Source organism: Crocodylus siamensis, chromosome 15 (genome assembly GCF_052110815.1).
Source record: "Crocodylus siamensis isolate JL-2025a chromosome 15, ASM5211081v1, whole genome shotgun sequence".
In the NCBI taxonomy this organism is placed as follows: domain Eukaryota; kingdom Metazoa; phylum Chordata; order Crocodylia; family Crocodylidae; genus Crocodylus; species Crocodylus siamensis.
The window spans coordinates 231924-245607 of record NC_143409.1 but is presented as its reverse complement, the minus strand read 5'-3'; the positions used below and the strand labels follow the sequence as shown (position 1 = coordinate 245607).

The 13684-nt window shown below is 48.2% G+C and overlaps 1 protein-coding gene across 3 annotated transcripts in view; it reads right to left on the bottom strand.

The window, feature by feature from the left end:
• Nucleotides 1-1790: 1790 nt before the first annotated feature.
• Nucleotides 1791-13684, bottom strand: part of TUBGCP4 (tubulin gamma complex component 4) — a 20729-nt gene continuing 8835 nt past the window's right edge. The window contains exons 9-18 of one of the 3 annotated variants that reach the window (XM_090029173.1): nucleotides 13552-13676; nucleotides 12792-12842; nucleotides 12294-12399; nucleotides 11556-11663; nucleotides 11149-11287; nucleotides 10557-10734; nucleotides 8925-9059; nucleotides 3816-3932; nucleotides 3032-3171; nucleotides 1791-2683 (exon numbers count right to left, since the gene is read on the bottom strand). In XM_090029173.1, coding sequence (XP_089885299.1) covers nucleotides 2671-2683; nucleotides 3032-3171; nucleotides 3816-3932; nucleotides 8925-9059; nucleotides 10557-10734; nucleotides 11149-11287; nucleotides 11556-11663; nucleotides 12294-12399; nucleotides 12792-12842; nucleotides 13552-13676 — 1112 coding nt within the window. In that variant the 3' untranslated portion in view covers nucleotides 1791-2670. Of the gene's footprint in view, nucleotides 3172-3815; nucleotides 3933-8924; nucleotides 9060-10556; nucleotides 10735-11148; nucleotides 11288-11555; nucleotides 11664-12293; nucleotides 12400-12791; nucleotides 12843-13551; nucleotides 13677-13684 lie in introns of all 3 variants that reach the window. The other 2 variants (XM_090029174.1, XM_090029175.1) reach the window with 2 other exon arrangements.

The following is a 13684-nucleotide window of genomic DNA, read 5'->3' as shown; positions in this document are numbered from 1 at the left end:
GCATGTGGTTCTGACACAGGTAGACTATCTACTAGGAAAGGAGATGGCTTGGAGCAGAACCTGATGTGACTGTCCTGGATTTATTCCAGGGTGTTGCAAACTTGTTCTGCAGTAGCAGTGCAGCATTTGGCCCCAGCTGCTGCCTCACAAGGATGCATGGGCCTTAACCAGCCACCAAGACCTTAGTGTCCAGGACTACAGGGACAAACCAGTTCACAAATGGCAGCCTGCAGCAGGGCCAGAATCAGTGCCCAATCCACTGATGCATGGGGGCAGGACAGGCCCCTTCCCTAGTGGAGGGAGATGAGGAGTGGGAGAAACCCTCCCCAGCACTCACAGGCTTACGTGCTGATTGTGGTGTTGTCCCGTCCCGTCCCATTCCCCGCCCCCCCCGCCATCTTCTGGTTCTCATTTGTGTTGCTTCCAGGACCCCACCATTGCATCTGGCATGCCAGGGCACGGTTGTGTAAGCACCTAGATACTATGCGTGCCACTCCTAAGCAACATGTTCTTATGTCCTCTGATGCCTGCTGTATTTAAGGGATTAATTGTGGGAGAAATCTGTTTGACAGCTGTGTCCCTGTTTACTGTCATGCTGCAGCAACTTAGTCACCAACTCTGGTGTTCAGGTGGACCATTAACGCTTAGCGTTGGAAAACCTGACTGAGCTGTTATTCCTCGCTGACAAGCTGAGTGAAGACAGATCCTCCCAGCACCTTCGGTTCTGCACAGGTAAGTGCCAGCTGAACAGCCCTGAGTGGGGACAGGATATTGTCACTGCTGCTTCCTGCCCCTCTTTGTCACCTGCCCACAGCAGTGATCCATGTTCTGCTTCTACCCAAAACACATTAAGCAAAGTCTGCTGCTGAACCTGCACCCGAAGCTCTAGCCTACCTGCTTTTCCAGAGGGAAAGCAGGAAGAATTGGCACCTGATGAAGATGCCAGGAGGCCACAAGGAAGGGAACCCTTTGCTTGAAAGAGCCTGTCAAAAGCACCAGCAGCCAAGGATGGAGCCTTTCTTCTGTTTTCTACACAGGATGGAGGTCTCCCCCTTGTATATTGGCCAGCATCACTGCAGGGTAGGTTTGAATGTCCCAAGGGTTTCTACTCCCTTGGTACTTACAAGCTTCACACCTTGCTTTCCCCATCATAAACTATAATCCTTTCTTCATACAGGCCTAATCTGTTGCCTCCCTTCCAGATCCTGTGGCTTCTGTCCATCCTTAGTCAGGGCCCCTCCCTGCATTTTGAAAAGTTTGTTTAATCTTTCTCTTACTCTTCCCCCACCCTCCAGTCTTGTGTTTCCCTGTGTTGACTTCCATCTTTCTTGCTTCACTGCTAATAAGGGGAACAGACATCACCATGCTGCTCATGGGTTGTCACATTCTTGCTTTGGTTTGATTGTTTAAGCCCCTACGTACAATGTCTAGGAGTCTCTGACCCCAGGAAGTAGCTGCAGGAACTCCACTCCAGATGCAGGCTACAGATCCCTCTACAACCAGCTTCACTCTGTTCAGATGCACCCCGCTGCATCTTCATTGCTCATTTTCACACCTATGCCCTCTGATTCAGGTAAGTATGGCCTTTAAACCCAGAACAAGTTGCTTCCATCTATCAAACTTGCTGTCCAAGAAACACTAACTTAGGCTATTCATGTGCTTTCTTAAACTAGCGTATGCATATTCCTGGGACATGCAATCAACTTCTGGAGGAAACGAGATGGAAATGAAAAATAAACAAGAAAGGATGACAAAGAAACAAAATAATTTAAAGACAGGCTCAGTTAGTCTCACTGTAATCACAAAGTGTTACTCTTTATTATTTGTAACATGGAATCAGAGTGATACACAAGCCAAAGAGTCTGCGAGCTACTGGCTTACACCCACTTCTCATTCACTGCCCATCTTTCCCGATGCTCTAGTGCCAGCCACAAAAACCAGAACAGCAGTATATGACACCACTACTGAAAAAACATGTTGTGGGCTCAGGCTCCAAGCAGGCAGCAGCCCCCTAACTCCCTGGAGGTGAGATCTACTGCAGAGTGAAAACCTTTCCAGGCCTCCCTTACTGTTCAAACAGCAGCCAGGCATCTATGTGGCTTCCTCCTTTCCCTCTGTGCAGATGTCAGACTAGGGCCAGTGCATCGGAAGCAGAGGATGTGGTAATTGTAAAATGATGTGTTGAACAAAAGAAAGCTCTTGCTTGCTGCCAGTACCTGCTGGCACAGCCACATCCACCAGGATACGTCTCACCACTTTCTGCATTGCTTGTGGTCAAGGTGAACAGTCAGGAAGAGCTGTATGATCCTGTGCATTTGCTTAAAGGAGGGAGAGAAGGATGTGGATGGAACCTGTGGGATAGACTGTCCTGCCCTACACAAGCAGGTTGGTGTGTGGCAGGGGGGATACATACATGCCACAGGAAGCAAGTTTACTAATGCTCTGTGAATGGAACAGCCTTGTTTCAAGACACTTGTTGTTACCTCTTTCCAAGAGAGGTGGATTTCTGGGGAACAGGTGACTAGGGCCCATTGCCAGGAAGGGTTCAGACAGCAGAGTGAATGCCCTAGAAACACCACTGGTGGTAATGTGCTTTTGTCTCGTCTGTATTCATCCTCATCACTTCACCTTGTTGTGTTCTTGCTCATGGTCCTAAAAACAGGTCTCTGCTCAAACCCCAAAGCTGCAAGAGAAAGATGTATTATTACCCACATACCACCTCATGCAGGGCAGCTGGCCTCTCCAGTGAACACCTGGTAGCAGGCGGTTCCCTGGATCTCAAAGCAAAGAGGCAAACAGTGGAAGAGAAGCACAACCTGGCTTCTGAAATCAGGAATTTGAGCTCAAATGGAAAATTTCACATCCATCTCCCCTAGCTGCGGTCATACGAGTCCAGTGTTCTCTCCTGCCCAGGGCAGGGGGTTGGACTTGATGATCTACTTAGGTCCCTTCTGATCCTGCCAACTATGAATTTGTCTCAAACACCTCTGGGTGCTGGTGTCAGCAAACCCAGTGCCCAGCCTGTTCCTACCTGCCCAGGGTGCCCCCTGCCTGAGTGTAGTACTTGTTGTAGTCGAGGCGGAGCAGCAGCTGGGCCAGGTCAGAGTTGATCTGGTGGTTGCGGACACTGGAGAGAATCTTGAAGAGGAGTGAGGACTGGCGGCTGAAGCCCTGTGGGGGAGAGAAGACCAGCATCAGTGAGCTGAAGCCACAGCAGCTTCCTGCCCCATCCCTGACAGCAGGATGGTTCATGACTCAAAGAAAAGCTTCCTTCCAGAAGCCAACAGCCCCTGGTAGTAGTGTCACTTTGCAGGTAAGCCAGTGCAGTGGCTAGGGCTTGAAAACAGAACACAATTAGGAGAAAGATTCAACCAGTCTTCCCATATCCAGGACCTTCAGTGTTAACTGAGAGTCTTCAGTGAGTTTTACTAGCTTCCTTGCAAGCACTTCTCCATGCTGCTGCCAGAAAGTGCCGCACCCTTCAGCTCTGCAAAGAGCAAACAGCAGGACATAGTTGCTGCTTTTTGAGGCCTTTTTTTGTATGCACTGCACCCACTTGTTGGTTTTCTTCTGCTTGATCAAACCAGTCTACATGCTCTTGTTCCAGTTTAGCTTGAACAGATTCCAACCCTGCTGTGGCTAGACTAAACTGAATTATTCACCTCCATGCACTAATTTTATTACATCAGTTTAAAAATTACAGGATATATAACACACTGTCCCTGCTTCAAGCAGGCAGGACTGTCATCCTACCCTGCTCCTTGCAAGTCTCTGTACAGAGAGGAGGAGAGGGGTTCACGTGGCCCAAGACTCACCTTTACTAGGATGCTCAGCTGGGCAGCTCCACGTTCATCCAGCGGGCCCAAGTTCTGACTGACAAGGGAACAGAAACTGTGACACAGATCCAGGATTTCATTCAAACAGTGGAAAACCTGTGAGAAGGCAGGCAGGGCCAGCAAGGGAGTTTTAGATTTGTGTAACAAGTGGCATTTCCTAACAGTGGGTCTTGTTTAATCTGACCATTTAAAAACAGCAGGAAATGCTCACTGGGGAAGGCCGCTGACATGCTGGCCACTTTTCTACCCCTCTTTCTTACACCTCTGTAATGTTATTTCTCTGATCACCACTTGTCTGTTCCTGAACAGGAAACATGCAGCTTCTTTGGAAATCCTCTTTTGAAATTAAAGCGAAATAACAGCTTGGCCTTGAAATGTGGAATGTTTTGTATAACGCATTTCTTTAGAAGAGTAAGAACACAGATGACTGAAACATGGCCCAAAACTCTGTAAAAACGAACTTTGGATAAGATGTAAAAGCAGGAATTTCATGCTACGAAGTTGAGAAAATTCTTAACTTCTAAACGTTCCTCCATAAATGTTTGAAATCATTTTGCACTAAGTGCCTATGAGTGAAAGACTTTTCACTGATGATGAGAAAAACAGTACAGGTAGGGGCCTTTAAAAATTCACTTTTAGGACCTTGCAGGGACTGTGACATGTTGACATGATCGCTTTAACTTTAGAGGCCAAATAAGCCTTCCTGTGCAATCAGGTAGGAAGAACTGATGCTATGGAAAAAAGGATAACAGCATTTTAATGAAAAACAGGGATTGCTATAGCAGGAAATTCCTAGTTAACAAGGAGCTAATTCAGAGGACTCAGAGAGACCTGAAAGCTAGGCATGCATCAGCAAAATGAGACTAGAGAGAGAGCTTTTCATCAGTGAGGCAGAACCAACTGGATAAGCCACCAGCTGGAAGCGGTAGGTTCTCCATCTCTTGGCATCTTCAGATCAAAGTGGTGCCAAAAAGTGCTGGGCTCAATACCAGGGTAAGTGAATGAAATTTAATGGTCCCTTGTGGCTTCAAACCCTTGGATTTTGTTCTTAAGAAATGCTAATACACCTGGTGCATCAGGGAAAATATGCTGAACCCAAGCAGAATCCTAGGGCTGGAAGGGACCTTAAGGACCACCTAGTTCAAGCCCCTGCACAGGTGCAGGGTGCACTTGCTATTACCGAACAACCCTTTTACTAGTCTCTTCCAAGGATGAAAATTATTGCATGCAGTTCTGGGCTCCACATTTTAAAAGATGTAGCAAAGCTAGAGAGGGTCCAGAGGCAGGTGATGATGATAAAGGGCTTGGCAAACAAGTCATACAAGGAGAGGCTGAAGGAACGAGGCATGTTCAGCTTGTAGAAAAGGCACTTAGGAGGGAACATGGCAGCAGGCTTCAAATGTGTGACAGGCTGCTGCAAAGAAGAGGGAGGACATATTTTCTCTCCTGCTGTAAAGAGCAGGACATAAGCCAGTGGCTTGAAGTTGCAGCAAAGCAGGTTAGATTAGATCTCAGGAAGAACGTCTTCATCATTAGAGCAGGAAGGCAGTTGCCCAGGGAAGGTGCGGACTCTCCATCACTAGAGATGTTAAAAAACAGGTTGTGGACAGTCACTGGTCAGGGATGATCTACGCCGGGGTGGGCAAAACGCAGCCCCGGGGGCTGGCCTTTCTATCCGGCCCACAGGGCCCCTAAAAAACGTAGAGAATGTTAATCTGCCCTGGCTACCTCTCATGCGGCCTTGATGGGTTTCCGAAACTCAGTAAGCGGCCCTCTCCCCAAAATAATTGCCTGTCCTTGATCTAGGCATAGTGATTCTTATGTTTGGCTACAGGGATTTCCCAGGCTTCTGGGCTTGGCTTTTTGCTCCCCCCTCCCCTCACTTTCTGCTACATGTTTCAGGGACTAGGGACAGAAGTTACACATAAACCAGGTTAAAATCATCAGAAACTGGTTTAAACCCATAACAGAACAGAAGCTCAGTGCACATCAACCCATTTCAAAATGGCTGAAACTGGTTTAAGATGCACCTGGTTGAATGTAGTATCAGGCTTAACTGATTTGGGTCAAACCGGTTTATGAAACTTCTGTCCCAGACCCCCTCCTGGTTCAAGTTCAATCACAGACCCCCAGCACTCTGCAACCCCAGGCTGGGCTGGGCTGTGCTGTTAGCTCCCAGAGAGCAGGGGTGGCCCTGTCCCTCTGCTCCCTAGCTGGAGCAGTGAGAGCTGGCTGACAAGGAGGGGAAGGCAACAGTGTGGCTGGGGATGCAGCCCAGTCTGAAGGCATGGGGACTGCCCCCTCCAGGCAAACTCCAGCTGCGGTCTGGGGCCGGGGAGGGGGTTAAGCACCCCTTCCCTCCGCTCAAACTTATTGCTGGCTACAACTCTGGACTACAAATCCCAGAGGCACCTGGAAGCAGGAAGAGGAACTGGTAAGTGACTCTGCAGAGTCCTGCTGCTGTAAGTCTGGACTACAAAACCCAGAGGGGGCAGCAGGAAGAGGAAGTGAACACACAGTGAGAGAACCATGCTCTAGCTCCCTCCGGCTTGTGGCCTGAGCTACTGCAGGCATGTGGCTGCATTTCCTGAGTCAAAGGTAAATATCTGCTCAATTCTGGTTCAATTTAATCTCTGCATCTTGTATTAACCTACAAAGGTTGAATCGATTCAGCCTCAGGCTTTTTGACTGTACTTGGCCAGGGTGTTTTTAAGCCTCCATCAGAAGCACTGGGTATTGGCTGGGGATGGGGGGGAAGGAAGGGGCTGCACCAATGCACCTGCTGAGACTTAAAACTGGATGTTCCTGGCTAGAGAGTCTTGCCTCTCTGCTTCGGGTCAAATCGATCGCCACATTTGGGGTCAGGAAGGAATTTTACCCTATGGTCAGACTGGTAGGGACTGGAGGGTTTGTGCCCCCCCCTGCCTGGGATCTCTTAAGCATATATTAACAAACCTTTTATAGAAGCAGAACATTGGCTGCCCTGGTTCCCTTGTTTTATCTATGACAGATTCAGGTGTTATGTCCTGTGCTGTGTCAGTGTTGATGGTGGTTTTATGAAGGAGTTTAGATCGTGTATTTCTGAAGTGCACCAATACATCGGTCCCATATTGTTTCAGCACCAATATAAGGAAAATTGACATTATCAGCAGCCAGCTTTTTTTGATTCATGTTGCGATGATGTCACCAATAAATGTTGCATGCATGCATGCAGCCACAACACAGCACACAGGTGGCCAAGAACGCAGCCCAGCGATGTGGAGAGCAACATCAGGCTGGTAAGTCTGTTGTGGGGGAAGAGACCGAGAGAGTGGGGCGGGGGCTGGCACTAGGGCAGGGCGGGGCATGGGACGGACCTGTGAGTGGCTTGCCCAGGGGGCATGGAGTAGGGAGTGGCTCCTACCGCTACACACCCTCCAAGAGGGCATGGGGGGTACCCTCCAGATCTATGCATGGGGTGAGGGTGGGCTGCCACTGCTGGCTGGGGCCAGGGTTGCACTCGGGACAGGCAGCAGCGGTACTAGGAAGGAGGCTACAGCTACCAAAATTTGCAGTAGCCCCCTCCCAGAGCTGCCACTGCCTGGCCCGAGCCCAGCCCAGACTCGTCACCCCAGAAAGAGCCCGGCGCAGCCCCCAGCCCCAGCCCACCCTGTGCACAGAGCCAGGGTGCACCCCCATGCTCTCCTGGGGTGTGTGCAGCAGTGCCCCCTCCCCGACAAGTCATGGCTCTGTGCCATGCCCCACCCCACCTCAGGTGTGCGGTGCCTCCCCCTGCCCACTCTCCCCCTCACTGCAAGGGCCTTGATCTGTCCCTCCCCATGGCCCTTCCCCCACAACAGACTTTCAGATGCTGCTCTACAAGCTGCCAGACCACATATCAGCCATCAGATTGGGATCAGCTGATATGGATTGTGCCCCCCATCCCCCAGGATGAACTGTCCACAGCTCTGCCCTACTCCGTGTCCTATTTACCATCCTGGCTTAGCAGCACTTGCATCTGTCCCACTCCCACCCTCACTGTGGGAGCCTTAAGCAGCGCACCCCCCATCCCAGCCCCTTGCCCTTACCAGCAGAAGGCTGCCCTCCAAGCTGCCCAGCTGCACTCCTGGGTACACACATGGCCGCTGTATGCAAGCACATGGCATTTAATCGGTGACATTATCGGCTACACAGGCCAAGAAAAGCCGATTGCTGATGATGTTAATTTTCCTTTTAATCGGTGCCGATCCAATATACCACTGATATACCAGTGCATCTCTTGTTCTAAAGGGAGAACTTACCATAGTACCAGTGAATCAAGTGTAAATGTTATTTCAGTCTGTTCCCATCCTGCAGGAAGTGAAGCTAAGCCCAAGTAATTTTCCTCAGATAAACTGTATCTTACCTTCACTTGCTGCAGATTATGAAAGGACAGACAGCAATTACATAGGATCAGCTGGTATAAGCTCCTAAGTAGTAATTTCCCCTCCAAACCAGGGGAACTGTACAGCTCTCTGCCTTAAGTGTTTCAACAATGCCTCCTTGTGTCTTAGCAGCAGAGCTGTTCACACTTGGCGATCTAAGTTTTTCACAGAGATGGCAGGAAAACAAAACTTTAAGATGGAAGCAATGAACTGAAGATAGGACTTAGACTGTCTAATTTATCCTTTTAACAATCCTTTAATGCTAAATCAAGTTGTTGAATGAAAGCAAGCAAGATGCCAGAAAAAAGGAATGGAAGACACTTTTCACCTATCCTAGGAGCCTGTAAATAATGTTGTGAATAATGCAGAGGACAGGTTACAGATACAAAGCCATCTAGTCTCCTGGTCAACTGGGCATAAAGAAACAATCTGCATTTCAGTGCAGCAAGCATAAAAAGTCACACATCTAGGAAGACAGGCCATGCTGACAGACATGCTTTTCTAGAAAAAATGCAGATGAGTTAATTCCTGGGATTCCAATGGCCTGTGAGATTCAGGTGGTCACAGTAGGTTACTTAAATATGAACCTAGTGAAATGCTCCTGGCTTGTCATGTCTATTCATGAGTGAGCACATAATCTCTGTGATACACTGCAGAAAAGAATCAGAAGGCAAGAACAACTCACAGGTTTCAGCAGAATGAATGACTGAGCCAACAGGTTACTGAGGAAGTGATCATGAGCCAACCGGATACTCTCAAAATCCCGGGTAGAATTTATCTGTTGCAGAAGCTGTGAGAACTGAGATTCCAGCACATCCACCTGACGGGTACATCAAAAAAATCTCATTAGCATCATTCTGTTCTCCTTGCATGATGGATGCCATTCCGCCCCTGCCCAATCTATTCAGTCTGCTTGCAGACGGTTAGCAAAACCCTATGAATGACTCACCCCAGCTGACTTAAATGCTTGCCTAAATGCTTTTGGATTTAAATTTCAAGGCTGAACAAAAAGAAAGATTTCTACATCTCCCTGCCTTTCTGCCATCTGACACCACCAGGGAAGGAATCCTGCCTTCTCTGCATCTCAAAGAGCAACTCACAAAGATACTCTCATGGATCCAGAGGAACAGACTTCCACCTTCAGCTGCTTCTGCGCAAAAATGAAGTTTATTTTTTTACCTATGGGGACTTTTTACCATCTTTAATTTTCCCTGAGCCTGAGGAAGGGCACGTGTGCCCGAAAGCTTGCAGAAAAAACTATACTTTTTTTGCAATATCTTAGCTGGTCTAATAAAAGGTATCATCTCTGAACCAAGAGTTCTAGAGTTTTGCATTTATTTTTGTCTCAGACCAACGCAGCTACCAAATACATCCCTGTCTAAATGTTAGAATTTGTAATTTGATGGTACAGATTTTCTAAAAATGGAAATCTTCTTTCAAAAAAAAGTCTAAAGTTTGTTTGTAGTTCATGTAGGCTTTTTGATTCTGTTGAATAAAAAATTATCACCCACTTTTTCCTACTGGAAAAACAGGACTGTGAATAAACAAGAACTGAAGTTGGAAGGTTCTGTCTGGTCAATTAGGAAATTAGTTCAAAGTACCAGAGTTTCAAGAAAAAGTTAATATTTTCCCCTTTTCTACTTTTTTCCCTAACTCACATACTGTCCTTTCCTTGTTAAATAAGCAGTATAATTGCCAAAGTAAGCTAAGTGAAAAAAATACAGCTATAATGCAGGGAAAAGGTAATATTTTCTCACCCTACATACAGCTTGAGTGGAAAGTCACAGCTTGTATCAGTGAGAATTGTTATACTGTTAACTTTCAGCAAAAGATTCAAAAGATGTAATCTAACCTCTACACTTTACATTGACATTTTCTGACCAGGGTCTTGTTTATACCCTCCTGTCAATTCTTCAGATACTAAACACTAAATTCAGGATGGAGTTGATGTGGAGAGGGGGAAAGGTGGGAAGGCTCCTGATCACATGGATTCTCAGCATGGCTGCTATGAATGTGAAGTGCCATTTGGAAGCTGAGACTCCCACCTTTCTAAGAGCACCGAGTACTTGCTTACAGCTCTGCCAGAGACGATAAGCTTTAGTCATGTACTGGTTCCTCAGAGAACCAGTCTCTTTAGCACCTGTTCAGGATGTAATCTAGCAGGGGTTGGTCTGGTTCTGCGTGTTGTTAACCCTTGTCCTCCCTGCTACTCCATATCCTACAGATAAAACCTAGTGGGGAGGAAAAGCTCCAGCAAACAAGCTACATCTTGCTGCACTGGACTTGGGTGCCTGCTCAGCATCCCCTGTACCCTGACCTGCAGATAGTACTGGAGATTGTCCACAAGGAATGCCATGTGATCCCGCAAACGCCACTTGATGGCATCAGTTCTGTTGGACTTCAGGTGCTTGCGCTGCATCTGCAGGGCCCAGCAGTGCTGCAGCTCAGCCTGCACCCGCCTGACACTCAGCAGGTATTTGAAGACGACATTGTACCTGCAGCCAAGACAAAGACTGACCTTCTGAGCCATGTGAATTCTTCAGGACCCAAACACCCACTACAGAACAACACAGATGTGAAACCAAGGGGCAGGAGGGGGGCTGAACACTGAGGCAGAGCAGCCATGGTGATGGCCTGCCTCTGAACAAAAATGCTTCCTGCAGCCAGGGGCACTAACTCAGGGCTCACCCTGGTGCTGCAGAGGAGGAAGGAATGGAGCTGCCGGGTTTGCTGCAGGAGAAGCACTGCTGGTGGAGTGATACATACTGACCAGCACTGCAGCTGCTTACCCAGACACCAGCAACACGTTCTTATACTGCAAGTAAGGAAGGTAATGCAGCTGTACCCTTTTCACTGACCAGTATCCAAGATACTATATGCTAACTAAGCAGGCAGGGGCTGGCACTCACTTCTCCAAGACAGCAGGCGTGAAGAGAATGTGCAGTGGCCACTGTACTTTGTAAGAGAGGCCGAGTGCAGCCCAGCCAGAGGTGGGGGCCTCGCGAGGTGAGAGCTCCCGGGAGGGTCCTTCTCGGGCCTGAGAGGGATCTGGAAAGAAACAGAACAGCAGAACTGTGACCTGGGCACAGACACTTGGAGAAGGAAGAGATCCTCCAGCAAGCAACAGAGCAGGGGACAGAGTGCGGCAGGGCATCCCCCTCCAGGACCAGGAAGTACACAGGAGGGTGCCCGAGTCAAAGGCAGGTGCACAGGAAGCTCAGACTCCTTAACCTGAAGGTCTGTGGAGTGGAGCAGAGACTGAAGCAGAACAGCTCTTGGCTCCCCCCAACCCTTGGCAACAAGCTCAAGTCGGTACCTTTGTGCTCCTTCCCATGATACTCGATGGTCAGGTGGAGCAGGGGGAGGAGGTTATCATCATCCAAAAGCACCTTGTGGGCAGATTGCTGGAATGCAACGTTGACATCTGACAAGGAAAGAGCATAAGCCTCAGGAACAGCGTCATGGTGCAGCCAATGCTAACCCCAGAGCTGTTACCAGGACCAGGGGTTGAGAAGTTTGTTCTCATACCTCAGCCACCCATGGGTAGCCCACTCCCATCCCTCTTGGGGGCTGTGCAAGTGGAACCTGCTCCTCCACCCAGGATAATGGGCACTCACAAAAGCATGGCCCTAGCCGGGCCTCCTGACAGTACAGTGCCAGATAAGCCACTGCCCATATGTAGGAAAGGGGAGCCCTCCATCTGACTCCCAGGGCAGCACTCCAGTGGTTTGACTTGCTCCTATTTAAAAAAGGAACTTACCAAAATGCGAGGTAGCCATGCTACTAATGCCAGGTAGGAAAAACCTTTTTAAGGCACAGTTTAATCCATCTCACCCCTTCCTTAATGAAGGATTGCTCCCTAAAGCTATTACCTAGACCTGGTCAGTGCAAAGGGCAGGAAGACTGACTGGTAAAGCACTTGAGTGGGGACACTATGGGGTCTTCCTTGCTGGCTGTTCAAGAATTAAATTGATCTCATATTTGCAGTGCTGGTAGGGCTTACTATCCTCTCACTACAGCATGCAGAGTGAGCAGGACTGAGCATGGGACTCACCATGTTCAGTTACAGCAGTGGGTGGTGTTTTTAGCATGTGCTGTGCAGTGTCGATGAAGGCCTGAAACAATTCTCCTCTTCCCAAGAGATAGAAATCTTTAATAATCTGTGAAGACAGATATTTAAATATGAAATTCCAAGAGAAGGAGGAGGAAGAATTGTACAAACATCTGTTTCTGTTACTGCTTCAACAGACTGTGGCTTGGGCTGCTCTGAGAAGCGGCTGCAGAACATGAATTGGGCTGAGGCCCGTGGCTCTGGACAGCATCCATCCTGCCTGGATGGCCAGCAATGTCATTCCTCTTCCTTAGAGGGCAGACTGTGAAACCATGTACCCCATAGAGAAACTGCCTGCCTCTGTCAGTCCCTGATATGCTGCTCCTATCTTAGTGACAGAAGTAATGGGAACAGCTTTACCCGAAGGAGAAAAATGAGGGAAAACTGTTAAAATGACCCCTTGAAGAGAAGCGTGCATGAGTTTGCACAGATAGTTGTTACCTTCAGCTGTCCTAGTAAATCCGATTCTTCCACCATCAGCTTCCACAGGTGCTATGGAGATGCAAGAACATGCTCAGTCCAGCCCAACACCCACAACACTGTATTCTTCTCTGAACCTGATCAGATTCAACTGCAACTCAGAGCATGCCAAGTGCAGTAAAGGAATTTACACAGAACAGAATATGCTGTTCCCCACCACCAGGCCAGCATAGCAAAGGGGAGGAATCTGCCTGAGAATGATCTGTGTTACTAATGAACAAACCCTTTAATTCACACTGCCCCATTCCCCCTAGCAGCAAACTGTTCCCAAGATTTCCAAAAGAAGTCAAGATCCACATAAGAAGACACTACAGAGGATACAAGCGGAGTCAAACCCTGTTACAAAGCCAACTCAAGTCTTGGCTCTTATTCCTGGCCCCCTCCCCATGGTGAGGACATGTCTGACTCCTCTGCTGTTCCCATCGCTCTGAATACAATGCCCAAGTTCTATAATAAACTGAGACTTTGTATGCAAATTAAATCTCTCTGATGCGAACTGTAATGTTTCTTGCTATATCTATTTTGACTAAACATTTAAAATATGAAAACGAAAGGGTAAGGGAAGACAAGTGTTCCAACAGATATTCTTTACACAATGTTCTGATTAAAGAAGACAATGCAGTATCACAGCAGACATTCAATTAACAATGCAGTCACCCCACCTGGGCCTCGCCCTTCCTGATAGCTCACAGGCGGCTTGGTTTCCTTGCAGTGAGATTACCTCAGCAACAGTACTTCGTATCCAGTCAACCACAGACTCGAAGTCCACCAGGCTAAAGAGTGGCTGTTGCTTGAGTCGGTGCAACTCTGCAGCAAAAGTGTCCTCCTGGTTCTTCAGGATGGAGCCTGCCCAG